Consider the following 17,671-nt stretch of genomic DNA (forward strand, 5'->3'; position numbering starts at 1 on the left):
CTTTATCAAGTTAAAAAGCTTTTGCACAGCAAAGGAAACAGTCAACAAGACTTAAAGACTACCTACAAACTGGGAGCAGATATTTACAAATGTCTTATCAGATAAAGGGCTAGTATCCAACATCTATAAAAAACTTATCAAACTCAACACCCCAAAAACAAATAAATGAGTCAAGAAATGGGCAGAAGACACGAACAGACATTTTTCCAATACAGACATGGAAATGGCCAACAGACAAATGAAAAAAATGTTCCACATACCTTGGCATCAGGGAAATACAAATCAAAACCACAATGAGATATCAGCTCTACACCTGTCAGAATGTCTAAAATTAACAAGTCAGGAAACAACAGATGTTGGTGAGGATGTGGAGACAGAGGAACCATTTTACACTGTGGTGGGAATGCAAACTGCTACCACCACTCTGGAAAACAGTATGAAGTTTCCTCAAAAAGTTAAAAATAGAGCTACCATACAACCCAACAATTGTACTGCTAGCTATTTATCCAAAGGATACATCATAGTGATTCGAAGGTACACATGCACCCCAATGTTTATAGCAACAATGTACACAATAGCCAAAATATGGAAAGAGCCCAGATGTCCATAGACAGATGAATGGATAAAGAAGATAAAGAAGTAATGGAATATTACTCAGCTATCAAGAAAATGAAATCTTACCATCTGCAATGACGTGGATGGAACTAGAGGGTATTATGCTAAGTGAAATAAGTCAGAGAAAGAAATGCCATGTGATTTCAGATATATGAGGAATTTAAGAAACAAAACAGATGAACATAGGGGAAGGGAAGGAAAAATAAAATATAGATGAAATTGGAGGAAGATACAAACCATAAGAGACTCTTAACTATAGGAAACAAACTGAGGGTTTCTGGAGGGAAGGTGGGTGGGGAAATGGGGTACATGGGTGATGGGCATTACGGAATGCACTTGATGCAATGAACACTGGGCATTACATGCAACTGGTGAATCACTTAACTTTACCTCTGAAGCTAATAATACACTGAATTTTAATTAATTGATTTTAAATAAAAAAACAACCTAAATAAATTTTTAAAACCTTGAAACTAACTAACTCACTAACTAAAGTCAGTCAGTCAGTCAGTCATGGGTACATAATGTATAACTGGTCGACTATAGTTAATACTGTAGTGCCAATTTGAGCATTGCTAATGGAGTAAATCTCAAAATTTCTCATGACAAGAAAATTAATTCAGTATCTATGGTGATAATTTTTTTTAATTTTTAAAGATTATTTATTTATTTATTTATTTATTTGACAGAGAGAGTGCACGCACAAGCAGGGGGAGCGGCAGGCAGAGGGAGAAGCAAGCAGAGGGAGAGGGAGAAGCATGCTCCCCACTGAGCAAGGAGCCCGATGCGGGACTTGATCCCAGGACCCTGGGATCATGACTGGGGATGAAGGCAGATGTTTAACCAACTGAGCCACCCAGGCGCCCCAATCACACCTCAGTTCTGAAAATGACTCTGAAGAAACAGCAAAAAAAAAAAAAATGCATATCAAAAAATAATAACTAGTGTTGGCAAGGATGTGGTGATATTGAAACCCTTGGGCACTCTTGGTTAAAATGTCAAATGGTGCAGCCACTATGGAAAACATTTTGGTGTTTCCTCAAAAAAATTACACATTGAAATACTATGTGATCCATTAATTCCACTTCTGGGTCATATCCATAAAACTTGAAAGCAGGACCTTTGAGAGATATTTGTATGCCCATGTTCTTGGAGGCATTACTCACAATAGTTCAAACGTGGAAGCAACCCTTAATGTACAATAACAGGTGAATGGATGAATAAATTGTAGTATATACATACAATGGAATATTATTCAGCTTTTCAAAGGAAGGAAATCCTGGCACATATTCACCTTTTAAAGGGAAGAAAATTCTGACACATGCTACAACATGAATGAAACTTGAGGACATTATACTAAGCAAAATAAGTCATTCACAAAAAGACTAATATTGTATGATTCTATTTTAATGAGGTACTAGAGTAATCAAACTAATAAAGACAGAAAGTAGAATGGTGGTTGCTAGGGACTGGGGGCAGTGGTGAATGAGGAGTTGTTGTTTAATGGTTATAGCATTTCAATTTAGCAAGATGAAGACTTCTGGAGATTGTTGCATAACACCCAACACTTCTGAGCTGTACACTTCAAAATGATTAAGATGATTAAGATTTTTCAAAATAAAAAAATAGTAAACTTTGTTATGTGTATGTTACCACAATAAAAATTTTATTGAATGGAGCACTGGCTGTTATACGCAAACAATGAATCATGGAACACTACATCAAAAACTAATGATGTAATGTATGGTGATTAACATAACATAATAAAATTTTTAAAATATTAAGAATGAAGCACTGATACATTGTACAACATCATGAACCTGAAAAATATGCTTAGTGAAAGAATCCAGATGCATAAGATCATATATTGTATGATTCCATTCCTATGAATTGTCCAATATAGACAAACCCATAGAGAGAGAAAATAAAAAATCAATGTAAGTCCATATAATGGGATTGTGTGCAGCCATTAAAAAAATTAACAATGAGAAGAAAGATTATATGGAAAAATCACTAAGCTATATGGTGAAGTTAAAAATACCAAAAAGCTAAGTACAAAAACTGTGACTATATGGTCAACTTTGTGAAATAAAAAACATGCAGGTACATGCATCTCACACACATGTACCTGTGTATGTAAACAGATACACAAATTCACCTTCTGCTCCTCTCCCCCAAGCAATTATTGAAAACTGATTATAATGGTCAACTTTGGAAATTTTTACTTTTCATTTGGTATCTTTCCTGACTATTCACTTTTTCTAACCTTATATTATTTGTCTTTTACACTTATTTAAGCTGTTGGATGTTTAAAGAGGTTATCTAGGCAAAGAGCTAATAGATATTTTTGCTTCCTTATTTTTATTTTATAGAATTCTTTAAAAAAATCATAGTGAAACATTACATTAAAAACCTAAATTAAAACAAAATAAATAATATGTCTAGTCTCACTCCAAATCATTCTTAGTTTCCGTTTTATGAAAATCCTACAAAAACTCCATGGTTTTTGTCCTTAGATTGGTACTTAAAAACAATTAACAAAGAAATCCTTTACATTTGTACATGTAAGAGAAAAATTCTTGGCCTTGAGATAAAAGTTAATTTCCAAAAAAAAAAAATCAGAATTAATCAACCAACTTCCTAACTTAAAAAATTCAAAAATTTTCCCTCCCTTCCCCTATAAGATGAAGTCAGAGAGGGAGACAAACCATAAGAGACTCTTAACTATAGGAAACAAACTGAGGGTTGCTGGAGGGGAGGGGGGAATGGGGTAACTGGGTGATGGGCATTAAGGAGGGCATGTGATGTAATGAGCACTGGGTGTTATATGCAACTGATAAATTACTGAACTCTATATCTGAAATTAATGATACACTATATGTTAACTAATTGAATTCAAATAAAATAAGTAAAAATAAATAAATACCCCCAAATTAAAACAGATTAATATCATGCAGAGGTGGGTTCAATTTTGTTCTCTGTTGTCATTTTTTTCATTGAAGTATAAATGACATGCATTATATTAGTTTCAGCTGTACAACATACTATTTTGACATTTGTATGCATTGGGAAATGATCACCACAATGAGTCTAGTTACCATCTATCACCACATAAAATTACAAAAATAATTTTTATGTAATAGGAAACTTTAAGATTTACTTTCTTAGCATCTTTCAAATTTGCAATACAATATTATTGAGTATAGTCACCATGCTCTATATTATATCCCTATGACATATTTATTTTATAACTGAACATTTGTACCTCTTGATCCCCTTTGCCCATTTTACCCACCTCCCAAACCTTCTCCCTTTTGGCAACCACCAATCTATTCTCTGTATCTATGAGTTTTGTTTTGCTTTGCTTCTTCATTTGCTTTGTTTTTTTGACTCCACATGTAAGTGAAATCATATGGTATTTGTTTTTCTCTGTCTTACTTCATTTAACATAATACACTATAGGTCCATCCATATTGTCACAAATAGCAATACTTCATGGTTTCTCATGGTTGAGTCGTATTGCATTGTGTGCATATGTGTTTGTGTGTGTGTGTGTGTGTGTGTATACCACATCTTTATACATGCATCTATCAATTAACATGGGGATGCATATATCTTTTTGAGTTATTTTTTTTTCCTTTGGATAAATATCCATAAGTGGAATTGCTGGATCATATGGTAGTTCTATTTTTAATTTTTTCAGGAACTTCCATACCGTTTTCCATAGTGGTTGCACCAATTTACATTCCCACCAACAGTGCACAAGGGTTATCTTTTCTCCACATTCTCACCAACACTTATTTCTTGTCTTTTTGATAATAGCTATTCTAACAGGTGTGAGGGGATATCTCATTGTGGTTTTGATTTACATTTCCCTGATAATGAGTGATGTTGATAATCTTTTCATGAAACTATTGGCCATGTGCATATCCTCTTGGAGAAAATGTCTATTAGGATCCTCTGCCTATTTTTTAATCAGATTTTTTTTCTATTGAGTTGTATAAGTTCTTTATATATTATGGATATTGGCCCCTTATCAGATACACAATTTGCAAATATTTTCTTCCACTGAGTACATTACCTTTTTATTTTGTTGATGGTTTCCTTCATTATGCAGAAGCTTCTTAGTTTGTAGTCCCATTTGTTTGTTTTTGCTTTTGTTGCCATTGCCTTTGGAGCCAGATTAAAAAAACAACAACAACAACAAACATATCGCCAAGACTGATGTCAAGGAGCTTACTGCCTATGTTTTCTTCTATGAGTTTTATGGTTTATGGTCTTACATTCCAGTCTTTAATCTGTTTTGAGTAAATTTTTGTGTATGGTGTAAAACAGTGATTCAGTTTCATTATTTTTCACATAGCTATCCAGTTTTCCCAACACCATTTATAGAAGAGACTGTCATTTCCCCTCTGTTGTCAACTTTTGAGCACTTTAAATTATGAAAGAAATTCAGATCTATAACACTTCTCGAATCTGGTTTGAGAGGCAACACACGGAATGGAAGAAGATTTTTGCAAATGACATTACAGACAAAGCTTTGGCTGATATCCAAGATCTATAAAGAACTTCTGAAACTCAACACCCAAAAAACAAATAATCAAGTCATAAAATGGGCACAAGACATGAACAGACACTTCACCAAAGAAGACATACAAATGGCTAACAGACACATGAAAAAATGTTCATCATCATTAGCCATCAGGGAAATGCAAATCAAAACCACATTGAGATACCACCTTACACCAGTTAGAATGGCAAAAATGGACAGGGAAAGAAACAACAAATGTTGGAGAGGTTGTGGAGAAAGGGGAACCCTCTTACACTGTTAGTGGGAATGCAAGTTGGTACATCCACTTTGGAAAACAGTGTGGAGGTGCCTCAAAAAATTAAAAATAGATCTACCCTATGACCCAGCAATTGCACTACTGGGTATTTACCCCAAAGACACAGATGTAGTGAAAAGAAGGGCCATATACACCCCAATGTTCATAGCAGCCATGTCCACAATAGCCGAACTGTGGAAAGAGCCAAGATGCCCTTCAACAGATGAATGGATAAAGAAGATGTGGTTCATATATACAATGGAATATTACTCAGCCATCAGAAAAGATGAATACCCAAATTTTACATCAACATGGATGGAACCGAAGAGATTATGCTAAGTGAAATAAGCCAAGCAGAGAAAGTCAATTATCATGTGGTTTCACTTGTTTGTGGAACATAAGGAATAGCATGGAGGACATTAGGAGAAGGAAGGGAAAAATGAAGGGGGGAATCGGAGGGGGAGATGAACCATGAGAGACTATGGACTTCAGGAAACAAACTGAGGGTTTTAGAGGGGAGAGGGGTGGGGGGATGGGTTAGCCCGGTGATGGGTATTAAGGAGGGCACGTACTGCATGGAGCACTGGATGTTACACAAAAACAACGAATCATGGAACACTACATCGAAAACTAATGATGTACTGTATGGTGACTAACATAACATAAAAAAATAAAATTTACAAAATCTGGTTTGATAGCTCTTCAGCCTAACAGTGCCCTCTTCTGGTTTACTGATTCATGTTCATGTATTTCATCAATGTTAAAAAAAAAAAAAAAAAAAAAAAGTTTAACTTGGAAAAGGTGATGGGGAAAATCATTTTGAGCCCTAGCTGTAAAAGGCTTTAGTTTTCCATTTTAGTATAACAAAAATAAACAAACAAAATCCAGTTGGGAGTATAATGGTGGTTACCAAGGACTGAGAGAGGGGGGAAAATGGAAGGCATTGTTAAATGAGTATGAAAAAATTCTGGAGATTGGTAGTACAACACTGTGAATATACTCAACTACTAAACTGTACACTTAAAAATGATTAAGATGGAAAATTTTATGTGTATTTTACCACAATTAAAAATAAAAATAAATAAATCCAGTTGAGATATAAATAGTCCAGGTTGATGGCAGCAGCTTTAAGTTGGGACTGTTTTCACAAGTCAGATGTTTACCATAAATATAACATATCTGGATTTGATATAATTTTTAATTCCTGTTATTTTACTAAAATAGGCAATATTTATCTTAATTTACTAAAACAGTGGCTATAAAACAACTTAATTTCAACTTTTAAAGTCTTTAGTTTCACAGATTGAGAGACTCATCTGAAAAGACTGCAAAAATGTTACTTCATTTACTTTGGAAAATAATGAAATATTCTGTGGTATAAAAAATTGTAATAAGGTTTGACTTGTACAACTGGGTAGAAGGGATGACATTCACTGAAATAAAGAAGACTAGGAAAGGAGCAAGCTTGTAGGATTAGGGATAGACCGATGGTTCTCAGTGGGGATGATTTTGCCTCCCAGGGGACATTTGGCAGTGTCTGGAGACATTTTTGGTTTTACAGCTGGTGAGGAAGTGCTACTGCCCTATGTTGGGATACTGCTAAACATTCTACAATGCACAGGGCAGGCCCCTACCACAAAGAGGAGTCTGGCCTCAAATGTCAGTAGTGCCAAGAGTGAGAAACACTAGGTTAGAGTCCTCTCCTCTGACTTTGGCTACTCTTTCTCAGGCTTTGCAGTAGACTACTCTTCTTCTGTCTCTAACTACTCAGTATTCTGTCTTTAGCCCACTTCCCTTTTCTCTATATTTTCTCTTGAGGATACATCCATCTTCATGACTTCAACTACCAGATCTATGTTGGTGATTCCCATATGTTATGTCTAGTCCCAACTGCTTTTCTAAATCTAAAGCATTGCTTCTCTTGATTTCCCCTCACATGTTTTCATTAACCCACTGCTACAATATTTTTCTTTTTTAGTAGCATTTGGTAGAAAACCACAGGGTCATTTATTTCCTAAACATTTATTTAGTATCTAGTTTGTGTAAAGGGCAGCACTGGTACTTAGAGGAAGGTAGTGATGGTGAAGATGAGAGGCAATCATGGTTAATAAGTACTTTAAATACATGATCCCTGATTATGGCAATAGTTTTAAAAGGAAGAAATTATTATCTCCTGGAAACTATACCTTTAACTGTTTAATTGACTACTTAAATATCACAGAGCTTATAAATAACAGAGGTTTTTTTTTTTTTTAAAGATTTTATTTATTTATTTGAGACAGAGAGAATGAGAGAGAGAGAGAGAGAGCACATGAGAGGGGGGAGGGTCAGAGGGAGAAGCAGGCTCCCTGCCGAGCAGGGAGCCCGATGCGGGACTCGATCCAGGGACTCCAGGATCATGACCTGAGCCGAAGGCAGTCGCTTAACCAACTGAGCCACCCAGGCGCCCAATAACAGAGTATTTTAAAAGTCAGTTCTATTTTGACATTAAGGATTGAACTCTCTCTATTAAAAAACACTGAGGACAGTGGTGTAAAATGGTCTAGTCTGTACATAGCCACAGGGGGATAGACATAAATGATGAAGGTCTAAGAAGTTCAGTAGCCTTTTCTTCTAAGCCACATTGCACCCTCTTCTGGTTACTTACCATATATCATAGAATATAATACACCAGATTGTAAGATGAATTATTATTTTCCATAACTCTGGAAAAGAGAACAAAAACATTGCCAATTAAAGTATGACATTCCATTAATTGAGATTGAGATTCATCAACTGAAATTTGAATGATATTGAAACATTTAAAAAATTAGACATTTAAAAAATTAAGCCTTTAGAGATTTCTAATTTGTTAAAATACGAACAAATAAGTGACATTACATTCTATGACATACGCTGACTATTTTCCACATTCAATTACCATGGTCAATGCTAGTGTGGTATTCCGCACTTTAGTCAACTAATACGTTTGCATATTGTTTTTTAAATGGTCCTAGGTAGTCTCCTGGCTCTGTGTTGCTCATTGGCAACTCTATATAGTAAACCCCTTAGCTTTTTAATAATTTCTTTGTTCTCCCCCTCCCCCACACCTGCGCACCTCCCTCCCTCCCCCTCCCCTCCGCCCCTCCGAGCTTTTCCACAATCTATGCAGAGTTTATCATTTAGGAGTAAACCTAAATTTCTTCTAATCTTAAAATTGCATAGATTGTGTAAGACAGAACATAGATTTAGTTACATTTGGGGGGACGGGCAGAGAAAAAACATTAAATATTAAATATACGCTTCGTCTTCTTAAGACTCTCCTCTGTAGAAACATTAAAATAGGGTGGAGTAGGAGGGGAGGGTGGAGACGGAGAGGGGATATGCGTTTCAGGATACAGGAAATACGGTAAGCGCGAAACCCGGAGGAAGCTCTGTGCCTGGAAGGGACCCGCCGCCATCTCAGGTCTCGGCCTCGTCGGGCCCACTAGAGAAAGCTGACGCCCAGTCCTATAATCCTTATGGGCGACCAACCTTGTGCCTCCGGGAGATCCACGCTCCCACCTGGAAATACCCGGGAAACCAGGCCTCCAAAAAAGCGCTGCCTCCTAGCTCCACGGTGGGATTATCCAGAAGGAACCCCCAACGGAGGTAGTAACCCTCTTCCCTCCGCACCTTCTCCTGCATCACCGGGCCTGAAATCGCACCCTCCTCCTCCGGAGAAGTAGTAGAATATACTTATCCCACCCCAAACCAGGTCAGATTCTTTCTTTCTCATCTTGAACATCCAGGCTCTCTGCAACTTAATTATGCAATTTCCCAGATCTCATTCCTCTTTTCTCTATTCTTTCCACGATTTCAAAATTGAAAAACAAAATAAACAAACAAAAAAGGGGGCATTAAATAGCTCTTTCACAAAATACGTTTGGGTGAAATTATGGATATTTATAGACATTAGTTAATTATTTTTAATATATTAGCTGTGATAATTGTGGTTATATTTTTTAAGAAATAGATTTAAATCTTTTGATATGCTTAAAAGTAATTCAGTGGGGCCGAAGTGGGGGTTACAAACAAAATGTTTATGAGTTGATCATAACTGGGTAATGTATACGTGGAGATTCATTATACTGTTCTCACTTTTGTGTATATTTGAAACTTTTCCATTTAAAAAGAGTCATTGATTCAAGATCAATAACATATGGAAGGCCTCATTCCTATGCTAACAGGCCTAATTCCTGTGCTGACAGAGGGTATTCTAAAGTTAGTCGTCAGGAATGTATTTCTCTGTGTGTGGCAGGAAAATTTCGTAAGTAAAAAAAAAAAAAAGAAAGAAAGAAAGAAAAAAGTTACATTGTGGTAAGTGTAAACCCAAGTGCTTGTTCAGGGTATGCAGGGATCACTCAAGATGTACAAAGTCCTTTTGCCTGGTTGTAATCATGACCCATCAAAAAGGAAAGGGGAACTTTGGGTGGGCCTTAAAGGGTGAGTGACATCTGTCTTGTGGAAAGGAGAGAATGCTTTTCAGGCCTGGTGTTTCCAGGACAAAAGCCCCAAAGCAGGCTTCTTCTGTGAAAAGCTCGCGTGTAACTGAATCTTGGAGAAAGACTTGGAGGTGCGATAGAGTGTTTCAGGGCCTTGAACGTTATGCTAAGGAGTATGTAGTTTAATCCAAAGGTGGTGGTAACCATTGGTAGATTTTCTATCAAGTGATGTATTTTAGGAGTCCAGTTTTTCCTATCAGAGGAACAACCTTCTATTTAGATGACCTTCTAGAATGCAAAAAAGAAAACCAAATCTGACCCAAGCATCACAGATTCTTGTAATCCAAGGAAACAGGGCATCCTTTCTTCATTCATGCAATAAACCATTATGGAGCCCTTGCAAAGGACTAGGCATTGTGCTGGGAGCTGTAGGGAATGGATGACAAGGCATGGTGCCTGGTACATAGTAGGAGTGAAACATATTTGAATAAATAAGTCAATAAATGCTAGGATAACAGTGGAAACTAAGTAGGCTCTGGACTTGGGACTTAGAGATAGTGCATAGAAAAAGAATGAGCTCTGGTTTTGCTTGAAAGCATCATCCAGTCATTCCTTTACACTCTGATTTGCCTCAACTTTATTTCAATGTCCAAAAGGGTAATGGTGGTAGGGGGTAGGGCATAGGGATAGCGGTGCTCAGATAGAAAACAAAGGAGATTGTGCAAGGCAAAAAGTTCAAGAGCTACATAATTTCCTCTAGTGATTAAAATCATTGAAAATTGTAATAATAGCACATATTTACTAAACATTTTTTATGTGCTAGACCCTGTTCTAAAGTGCTTCCAGAATCTATGCTCTTAATTTGCAGTAGACCTCTTTTAATACTATCCATTTAACTGTTTTACAGGAATATATAATAGAAACGGGAGCATGGTAGATCATAAGGACTTAGGAGGCCAGGGAAGAGAGATGGACAATAACAGAGGAAATCATTTTACCTTATTTTATTATTTTTCAGTCTTTGAGGGATTGCAGAATGACTCCATTTCCTTGGTGCATTCATAAAATGGTTCATCTAGTGAAGACAATGAAGATTATTGACACCGCTGCCCTGCTTTTTCTGATGTCCTGCACCAGGTAATTGTGTTTTAAGGTAATTTATTTACCAAAACACTTATTAAGGGAGGAAGAGGAATAAGAGTTGTAAAAAGAAATAGCCAAACAAAAAACAAAGCTAGCACCAAATGGTAAAATTGAAATTTATTTTCTACATTATATGAAACCACATATACCATATAATAATAATTAATTTATAAGCTGCTTTGTTAGATTCACTCCTAATTACCTTATAGATTTTGTTGTTACTGGGAAATGTGTAAATGTGTTTAAAACCCATTTTCTGATTTTTTGCTGGTAAATGGGAACATGATTGATATTTTTACATACTGATTTTATATGCTACAGTCTTTCTGAATTCTGTTTGTTCTGATAATTTATAGATTTTCTGGGATTATATATTAATTATATTGTGAATAATGGCAGTTTCTTGTCACTATTTCTTTTTTTAGCTTGTCTTACTGTGCCAGCTAGGATCTTCACTACAATGAGAAACAGTAACAGTGATAGAGGATTTTCTTCTCTTGCTTTTGAATTTACAAGGGAATTCTACAAATGTTTCACCATTTTTAGATTTGCTTCTTCAGGATAAGGAAATTCATTTCTAGTCTTAGTATGCTGAGACATTTTAATTATGAAGGAATATGGAGTTTTTCTCCATTAATTTGAGAGTGTGACCATGTGATAAATTACAGTAATCAATTTCTAATGTATTTTCTGATTTTGGTTTCATCACCCTCACCATTGAGTATGTTGTTTTTAAAAGTTTTGTTTTAATCTTTATTATTTTCTTTACTTGCTTTATGTTTGCTCTTTTTCTAATTTTTCTTCTGGACTTTTAGCCCAGTGACTGTCAAGCTCCTTTTCTAAAATAAGAATTTATGACTATAAATCTTCTACTACATATGATGTTAAAAGAATTTCACAGATTTTTATATGTAGTATTTTATTGTCATTCAATTGTAATTTCTCTTATGATTTCTTTTCTGACTCATGAATTTTTTTAATTTACAAACACATGGGGCTCTTTTGTAAAAATCAGATTGTGAAATCATTAGTCCAATTACCGTTAAACTTCATCTTATTTTTTGCTTTAAAATGTTTTTTTTTATCTTTCTGATAAGAAAAAGCAAAATTATATATGAGCTTCTCATTCCAAAAGATTTTGGCCATGTAAAACATTTCTTTAACTACATAGAAATCTTTGTGCATGTTTTTGAATGATGGAATTATTCCTGATATTTATATTTGAGTTCTTAAACTATTTATATGGGGTTTTTTGTTGTTATTGTTTTTTTTTTACTCTCAAGTTTTTATTTAAATTCCTGTTACTTAACATATAGTAAAACATTAGTTTCAGAAGAAGAATTTAGTGATTCATCACTTACATATAATACCCAGTGCTCATCACAAGTGCCCTCCTTAATACCCATCAACCATTTAGCCCATACCCCACCCACCTCCCTCCATCAACCCTCAGATTATTCTCTATAGGTAAGAGTCTCTTACGGTTTGCTTCCCTCTCTCTTTTTTTTTCTCCTTTCCTCTGTGTTCATCTGTTTTCTTTCTTAAATTCCACATATGAGTGAAATCAAATGGTATTTGTCTTTCTCTGACTTATTTCGCTTAGCATAATATGCTGTAGCACCATCTACATCATTGCAAATGGCAAGATTTCATTCTTTTTGATAGCTGAGTAATATTCCATTGTGTGTGTGTGTGTGTGTGTGTGTATACACACACACCACATCTTTATCCATTCATCAGTAGATGGGCTTTGGGCTCTTTCTATAGTTTGGCTCTTGTTGATAATGCTGCTATAAACATCGAGGATCATGTGCCTCTTTGAATCTGTATTTTTGTATCCTTTGGTTAAATACCTAGTAGTGCAATTGCTGGATCATAGGGGAGTTCTATTTTTGACTTTTTGAGGAACCTCCATACTGTTTTCCAGGGTGAATGCACCACTTTGCATTCCCACCTACAGCGTAGGAGGGTTCCCCTTGCTCCACATCCTCGCCAACACCTGTTGTTTCCTGTGTTGTTAATTTTAGCCATTCTGACAGTTGTGAGGTGGCATATCATCGTGGTTGTGGTTTGTATTTCCCTGATGATGAGTAATACTGAGCATCTTTTCATGTGTCTATTAGCCACCTGTATGTCTTCTTTGGAGAAATATCTGTTCATGTCTTTTGCCCATTTTTTAACTGGATTATTTATTTTTTAGGTGTTGAGTTTGATAAGTTCTTTCTAGATTTTGGATAATAGTGCTTTATCTGATATGTCCTTTGCAAAAATCTTCTCCCATACTGTACATTGCCTTTTAGTTTTACTGAGTGTTCCCTTTACTGTGCAGAAATTTTTATCTTGATGAAGTCCCAGTAGTTCATTTTTGCTTGTTTCCCTTGCCTTTGGAGACGTATCCAGCAAGAAGTTGCTGTAGCCAAGGTCATGGAGGTTGCTGCCTCTGTTCTTCTCTAGGATTTTGATGGATTCCTGTCTCACATTGAGGTCTTTCATCCATTTTGAGTTTATCTTTGTGTATGGTGTAAGAGAATGGTCCAGTTTCATTCTTCTGCATATGGCTGTCCAATTTCCCCAGCACCATTTATTGAAGAGACTGTCTTTTTTCCATTGGATATTCTTTCCTGGTTTTTTGAAGATTAGTGGACCATAGAGTTGAGGGTCCATTTCTGGAGTCTCTATTCCATTCCATTGATCTATGTGTCTGTTTTTGTGCCAATACCATACTGTCTTGGTGATCACAGCTTCAAAATACAGCTTGAAGCCCAGAATTGTGATGTCTCCATCTTTGCTTTTCTTTTTCCGGGATGTTTTGGCCATTCCAGGTCTTTTGTGGTTCCATAATCGTTCTGGCTCTGTGAAAAATGCTTGTGGTATTTTGATAGGGATTGCATTAAAAGTGTAGGTTGTTTTGGGTAGTATAGACATTTTAACCATGTTTGTTCTTTCACTCTATGAACATAGAATGTTTTTCCATTTCTTTGTGTCCTCTTCAATTTCTTTCATAAGTGTTCTATAGTTTTCAGAGTACAGAACATTTGTCTCTTTGGTTAGGTTTAGTCCTAGGGATCTTATGGTTTTTGGTGCAGTTGCAAATGGGATTGATGCCTTGATGTTGGTACATTTTTGATTACTGATTTCCTTGCTGATTATGGGTCTGTTCAAATTTTCTAATTCTTCTGTTTCAATTTTGGTAGTTTGTATGTTTCTAGGAATTTTTCCATTTCTTCCAGATTGCCCATTTATTGGCATATAACTTTTCATAATATTCTCTTATAATTATATTTCTGTGGTTTTGCTTGTGATCTCTCCTCTTTCATTTGTGATTTTCTTTCTTTGTTCCTTTCTCTTTTTTTGATAAGTCTGGCTAGGGGTTTATCAATTTTCTTAATTCTTTGATCTGTTCTGTGTTTTTTTTTGTTTCTATATCGTTTATTTCTGCTCTAATCTTTATTATTTCTCTTCTGTTGGCTTTCGGCTTTATTTCTTGCTCCTTTTGTAGCTCCTTTAGATGTAAGGTTAGGTTGTATATTTGAGACTTTTCTTGTTTGGTGAGGTAGGCATGTATTACAATATACTTCCCTCTTAGGACTGCCTCTGCTATGTGTTTTCATTTTCATTTGCTTCTTTGTACTTTTTTATTTTCTCTTTAATTTCCTGGTTAACCCATTCATTCTTATTAGGATGTTCTTTCACCTCCATGAATTTGTGGTCTTTCCAAATTTTTTCTGGTTTGACGCTAAATTTCATAGCATTGTGGTCTGTTATGCACGGTATGATCTCAGTCTTTTTTGTACTTGTTGAGGCCTAATTTGTGACCCAGTATGTGATCTATTCTGGAGAATGTTCTATCTGCACTTGAAAAGAATGTGTATTCTGCTACTTTAGGATGAAATGTTATGAATATATCTGTTAAGTCTATCTGGTCCAGTGTGTCATTCAAAGCCATTGTTTCATTTTTGATTTTCTGCCTGATGATCTGTCCATTGTTCTAAATGGGAGCACTAAAGTCCTCTAGTATTATTGTATTATTGTCAGTGAGTTTGTTTATGTTTGTTTGATTTACATATTTGGGTCCCAAATTGGGGATAAATATTTACAATTGTTAGAAATTCTTGTTGGATAGATCCCTTAATTATGATATGGTGCCCTTCTTCATCTCTTCTCACAGTCTTTGGTTTAAAATCTAGTTTTCTGGTATAAGTATTGCCACTCTGGCTTTCTTTTGACATCCATTAGCATGATGAAAGGCTCTCCATCCCCTCACTTTGAATCTGCAGGTATCTTTAGTTATAAAATGAGTCTTCTTTAAGCAGCATATAGATAGGTCTTGTTTTTTTTTTTATCCATTCTGATACCTTTTGTCTTTTGATTGGAGAATATAGTCCATTTCCATTCAGATTGATTATTGATAGATATGAATTTAGTGCCATTGTATTAACTGTAAAGTTGGTGTTTCTGGATATTTTCTCTGTTACTTTCTAGTCTTTGTTGCTTTTCGTCTTTTTTTCTCCACTCACACAGTCCCCCTTAAAAGTTCTTTCACAGCTGGCTTAGTGGCCATGAACTCCTTTAGTTTTTGTTTGTCTCGGAAACTCTATCTCTTCTTCTATTCTGAATGACAGCCTTAATGGATAAAGAATTCTTGGCTGCATATTTTTCCCATTCAGCACATTGAGTATATCATGCCACTCTCTTCTGGCCTGTTAAGGTTCTGTGGATCCATCTGATCCAAAGCTGATTTGTTTTCTCTTCTAGGTTAAGGAATTTTTTTCCCTTGCTGCTTACAAGATTCTTTCCTTATCTGTGTGTTTTGTAAATTTCACCATGCTGTATCTTGGTGTTGGCTTGCTTTTGTTGATTTTGATGGTAGTTCTTTGTGCCTCCTGGATTTTGATGTCTGTGTCCTTCTCCAGATTAGGAAGTTTTCAGCTATAATTCTCTCAAATAAACTTTCTGCCCCTTTTCCCTTCTCTTCTTCTGGGACTGCTATGATACAAATGTTATTACACTTTATGGAGTCACTGAGTCCCTAAGTCTACATTCATGATCCAGTATTTTTCTTTCCTTCTTCTTTTCAACTTCATTATTTTCCATAATTTTATCTTCTATATGACTGATTTCATTTCTCAGCTTCTTCCATCCTTGTGGTCATTACATCCAGTTGGTTGTGCATCTTGGTTATAGCTTTTTTTATTTTTGCCTGACTAGTTTGTAGATCTTTTATCTCTGCTGTAAAGTATTCCCTAGTGTATTCTATGCTTTTTCTCAAGTCTAGCTAGCATCCTTAAGATTGTTGTTCAGGCATATTACTTATAACTGTTTTGATTAGATCAGTGGCCATTACCTCTTGGTCTTTCTTGTGGGATAGATTCCTCTGTCTTGACATTTTGCTTAGATCTCTATCTTCTGTGTGTTCAGAAAGAACTGTTACATTTCCTGCTCCTGAGAGTAATGGCTAAATTAAGAAAGATTATATACTGTCCAGAGCTTGGCACTTCAGGAAGGTTTTTTTGGTGTATTTTGTGTGTACTCTGCTGCTCTGTTTTGGCTGCTCCTTCACTTAGGTCAGTCCTCTGCAGAGTTTCTCCTTGCCTGCAGTGGGGAGTGTTTGGACGTTGGACATTGAGTGGTGGGTTTTAACTAGGTGTGTTTTGATGTGCTTGTTAAAAATGGCTAGATCCTATTTCCCGCAAAGCTGAAGTTTTCCAGTACTCTATGATCAGTAGACTTTGTGCAGGGGGTTTGTGCTGGTCTTCTGGGGGAGGGGCCTGCTGTGCTGGTTCTCAGGTGGACTTGGCCTAGTGGAGATGCATCTGCAAGGTACAGTGGGGTGGGGATTGTTATAAGCAACTGCAGCTTCCTCTGGGGGTGCTGTGTTGTTTGTTCACTGAAGTCTGTCTGTGCTGATGGATGGGAGGGAAATGGCCTCACCCCACTCTCATGTCCCCAAAGAGGGGAGTTCATGCCTGCTCCTGTTCAGGAAGCCAACACAGAAGAGCGAACTATCTCCCCCTGTATGTCCCAAGATTCCATCAGAACCCTGTCTGTGTCTGTGCATTCCACCTGTCTGGTGGCACAGTATTCCTGTGTTTTATTTCAGGGGTGCAGCTGGGTTTCAAAACTCCAACAAATTTTAGGAACCTGGGAAGGTGCAAACCCACATTGATTCTCTGGGGAAGGTCTCGCCACACTGTGGCTCAGGTCAGTTTGTCCCAGAAAAGCAGCTGCATGACTGTGCAGGGGTTTGGCATTTATGGTAGACCTCAGCCAAAAGCCGGCATCCAGGTTAGCTGCCTTCAGCAGGTTCCTCTGCTAGTTTGCTAATTAACAGTGCTGCTCAATGGTGCCCATTGTCTGTTTCATCCCCTTTCAGGTTATGCCACCTCTCCCAAAGAGGGGAACTGTCTCTCCCGGTGCAAACGAGGGTATCCTCAGACCATGCTGTCCACTTCTGGGCCTCTACCCTCTTCCCTAGACGAACACTACTGTGCCCGCCTGGCACAACCCCAGCGATGGCGCAGACTTCTGAAACTTCAGACTTTGAGCTCCACTGCTTGTAAAAACAAAAAATAATCAGCCCCTCTCCTTTTCACAGTCAGTGGTTTTGGGGAAGTGTGTTTCTTG

The 17,671-nt window shown here is 36.6% G+C and overlaps 1 protein-coding gene across 6 annotated transcripts in view; it reads left to right on the forward strand.

The window, feature by feature from the left end:
• The window catches only part of NBDY (negative regulator of P-body association), an 83,932-nt gene that overhangs the window by 54,564 nt on the left and 11,697 nt on the right, over positions 1-17,671 (forward strand). For 2 of the 6 annotated variants that reach the window (XR_004676729.1, XR_004676742.1), the window contains exons 1-2: positions 8,653-9,177; positions 10,923-11,041. Coding sequence is in view for 1 of the 6 variants with exons in the window: in XM_034991733.1 (XP_034847624.1) it covers positions 8,942-9,148 (207 nt within the window). In the remaining 5 variants the exon portion in view is untranslated. Of the gene's footprint in view, positions 1-8,652; positions 9,178-10,922; positions 11,135-11,472; positions 11,884-17,671 lie in introns of those variants that run through there. The other 4 variants (XR_004676747.1, XM_034991733.1, XR_004676756.1 and 1 more) reach the window with 4 other exon arrangements.

This window comes from Mirounga leonina, unplaced genomic scaffold (genome assembly GCF_011800145.1).
Source record: "Mirounga leonina isolate KUSES-001 unplaced genomic scaffold, KU_Mleo_1.0 Mir_101529, whole genome shotgun sequence".
NCBI lineage: Eukaryota > Metazoa > Chordata > Mammalia > Carnivora > Phocidae > Mirounga > Mirounga leonina.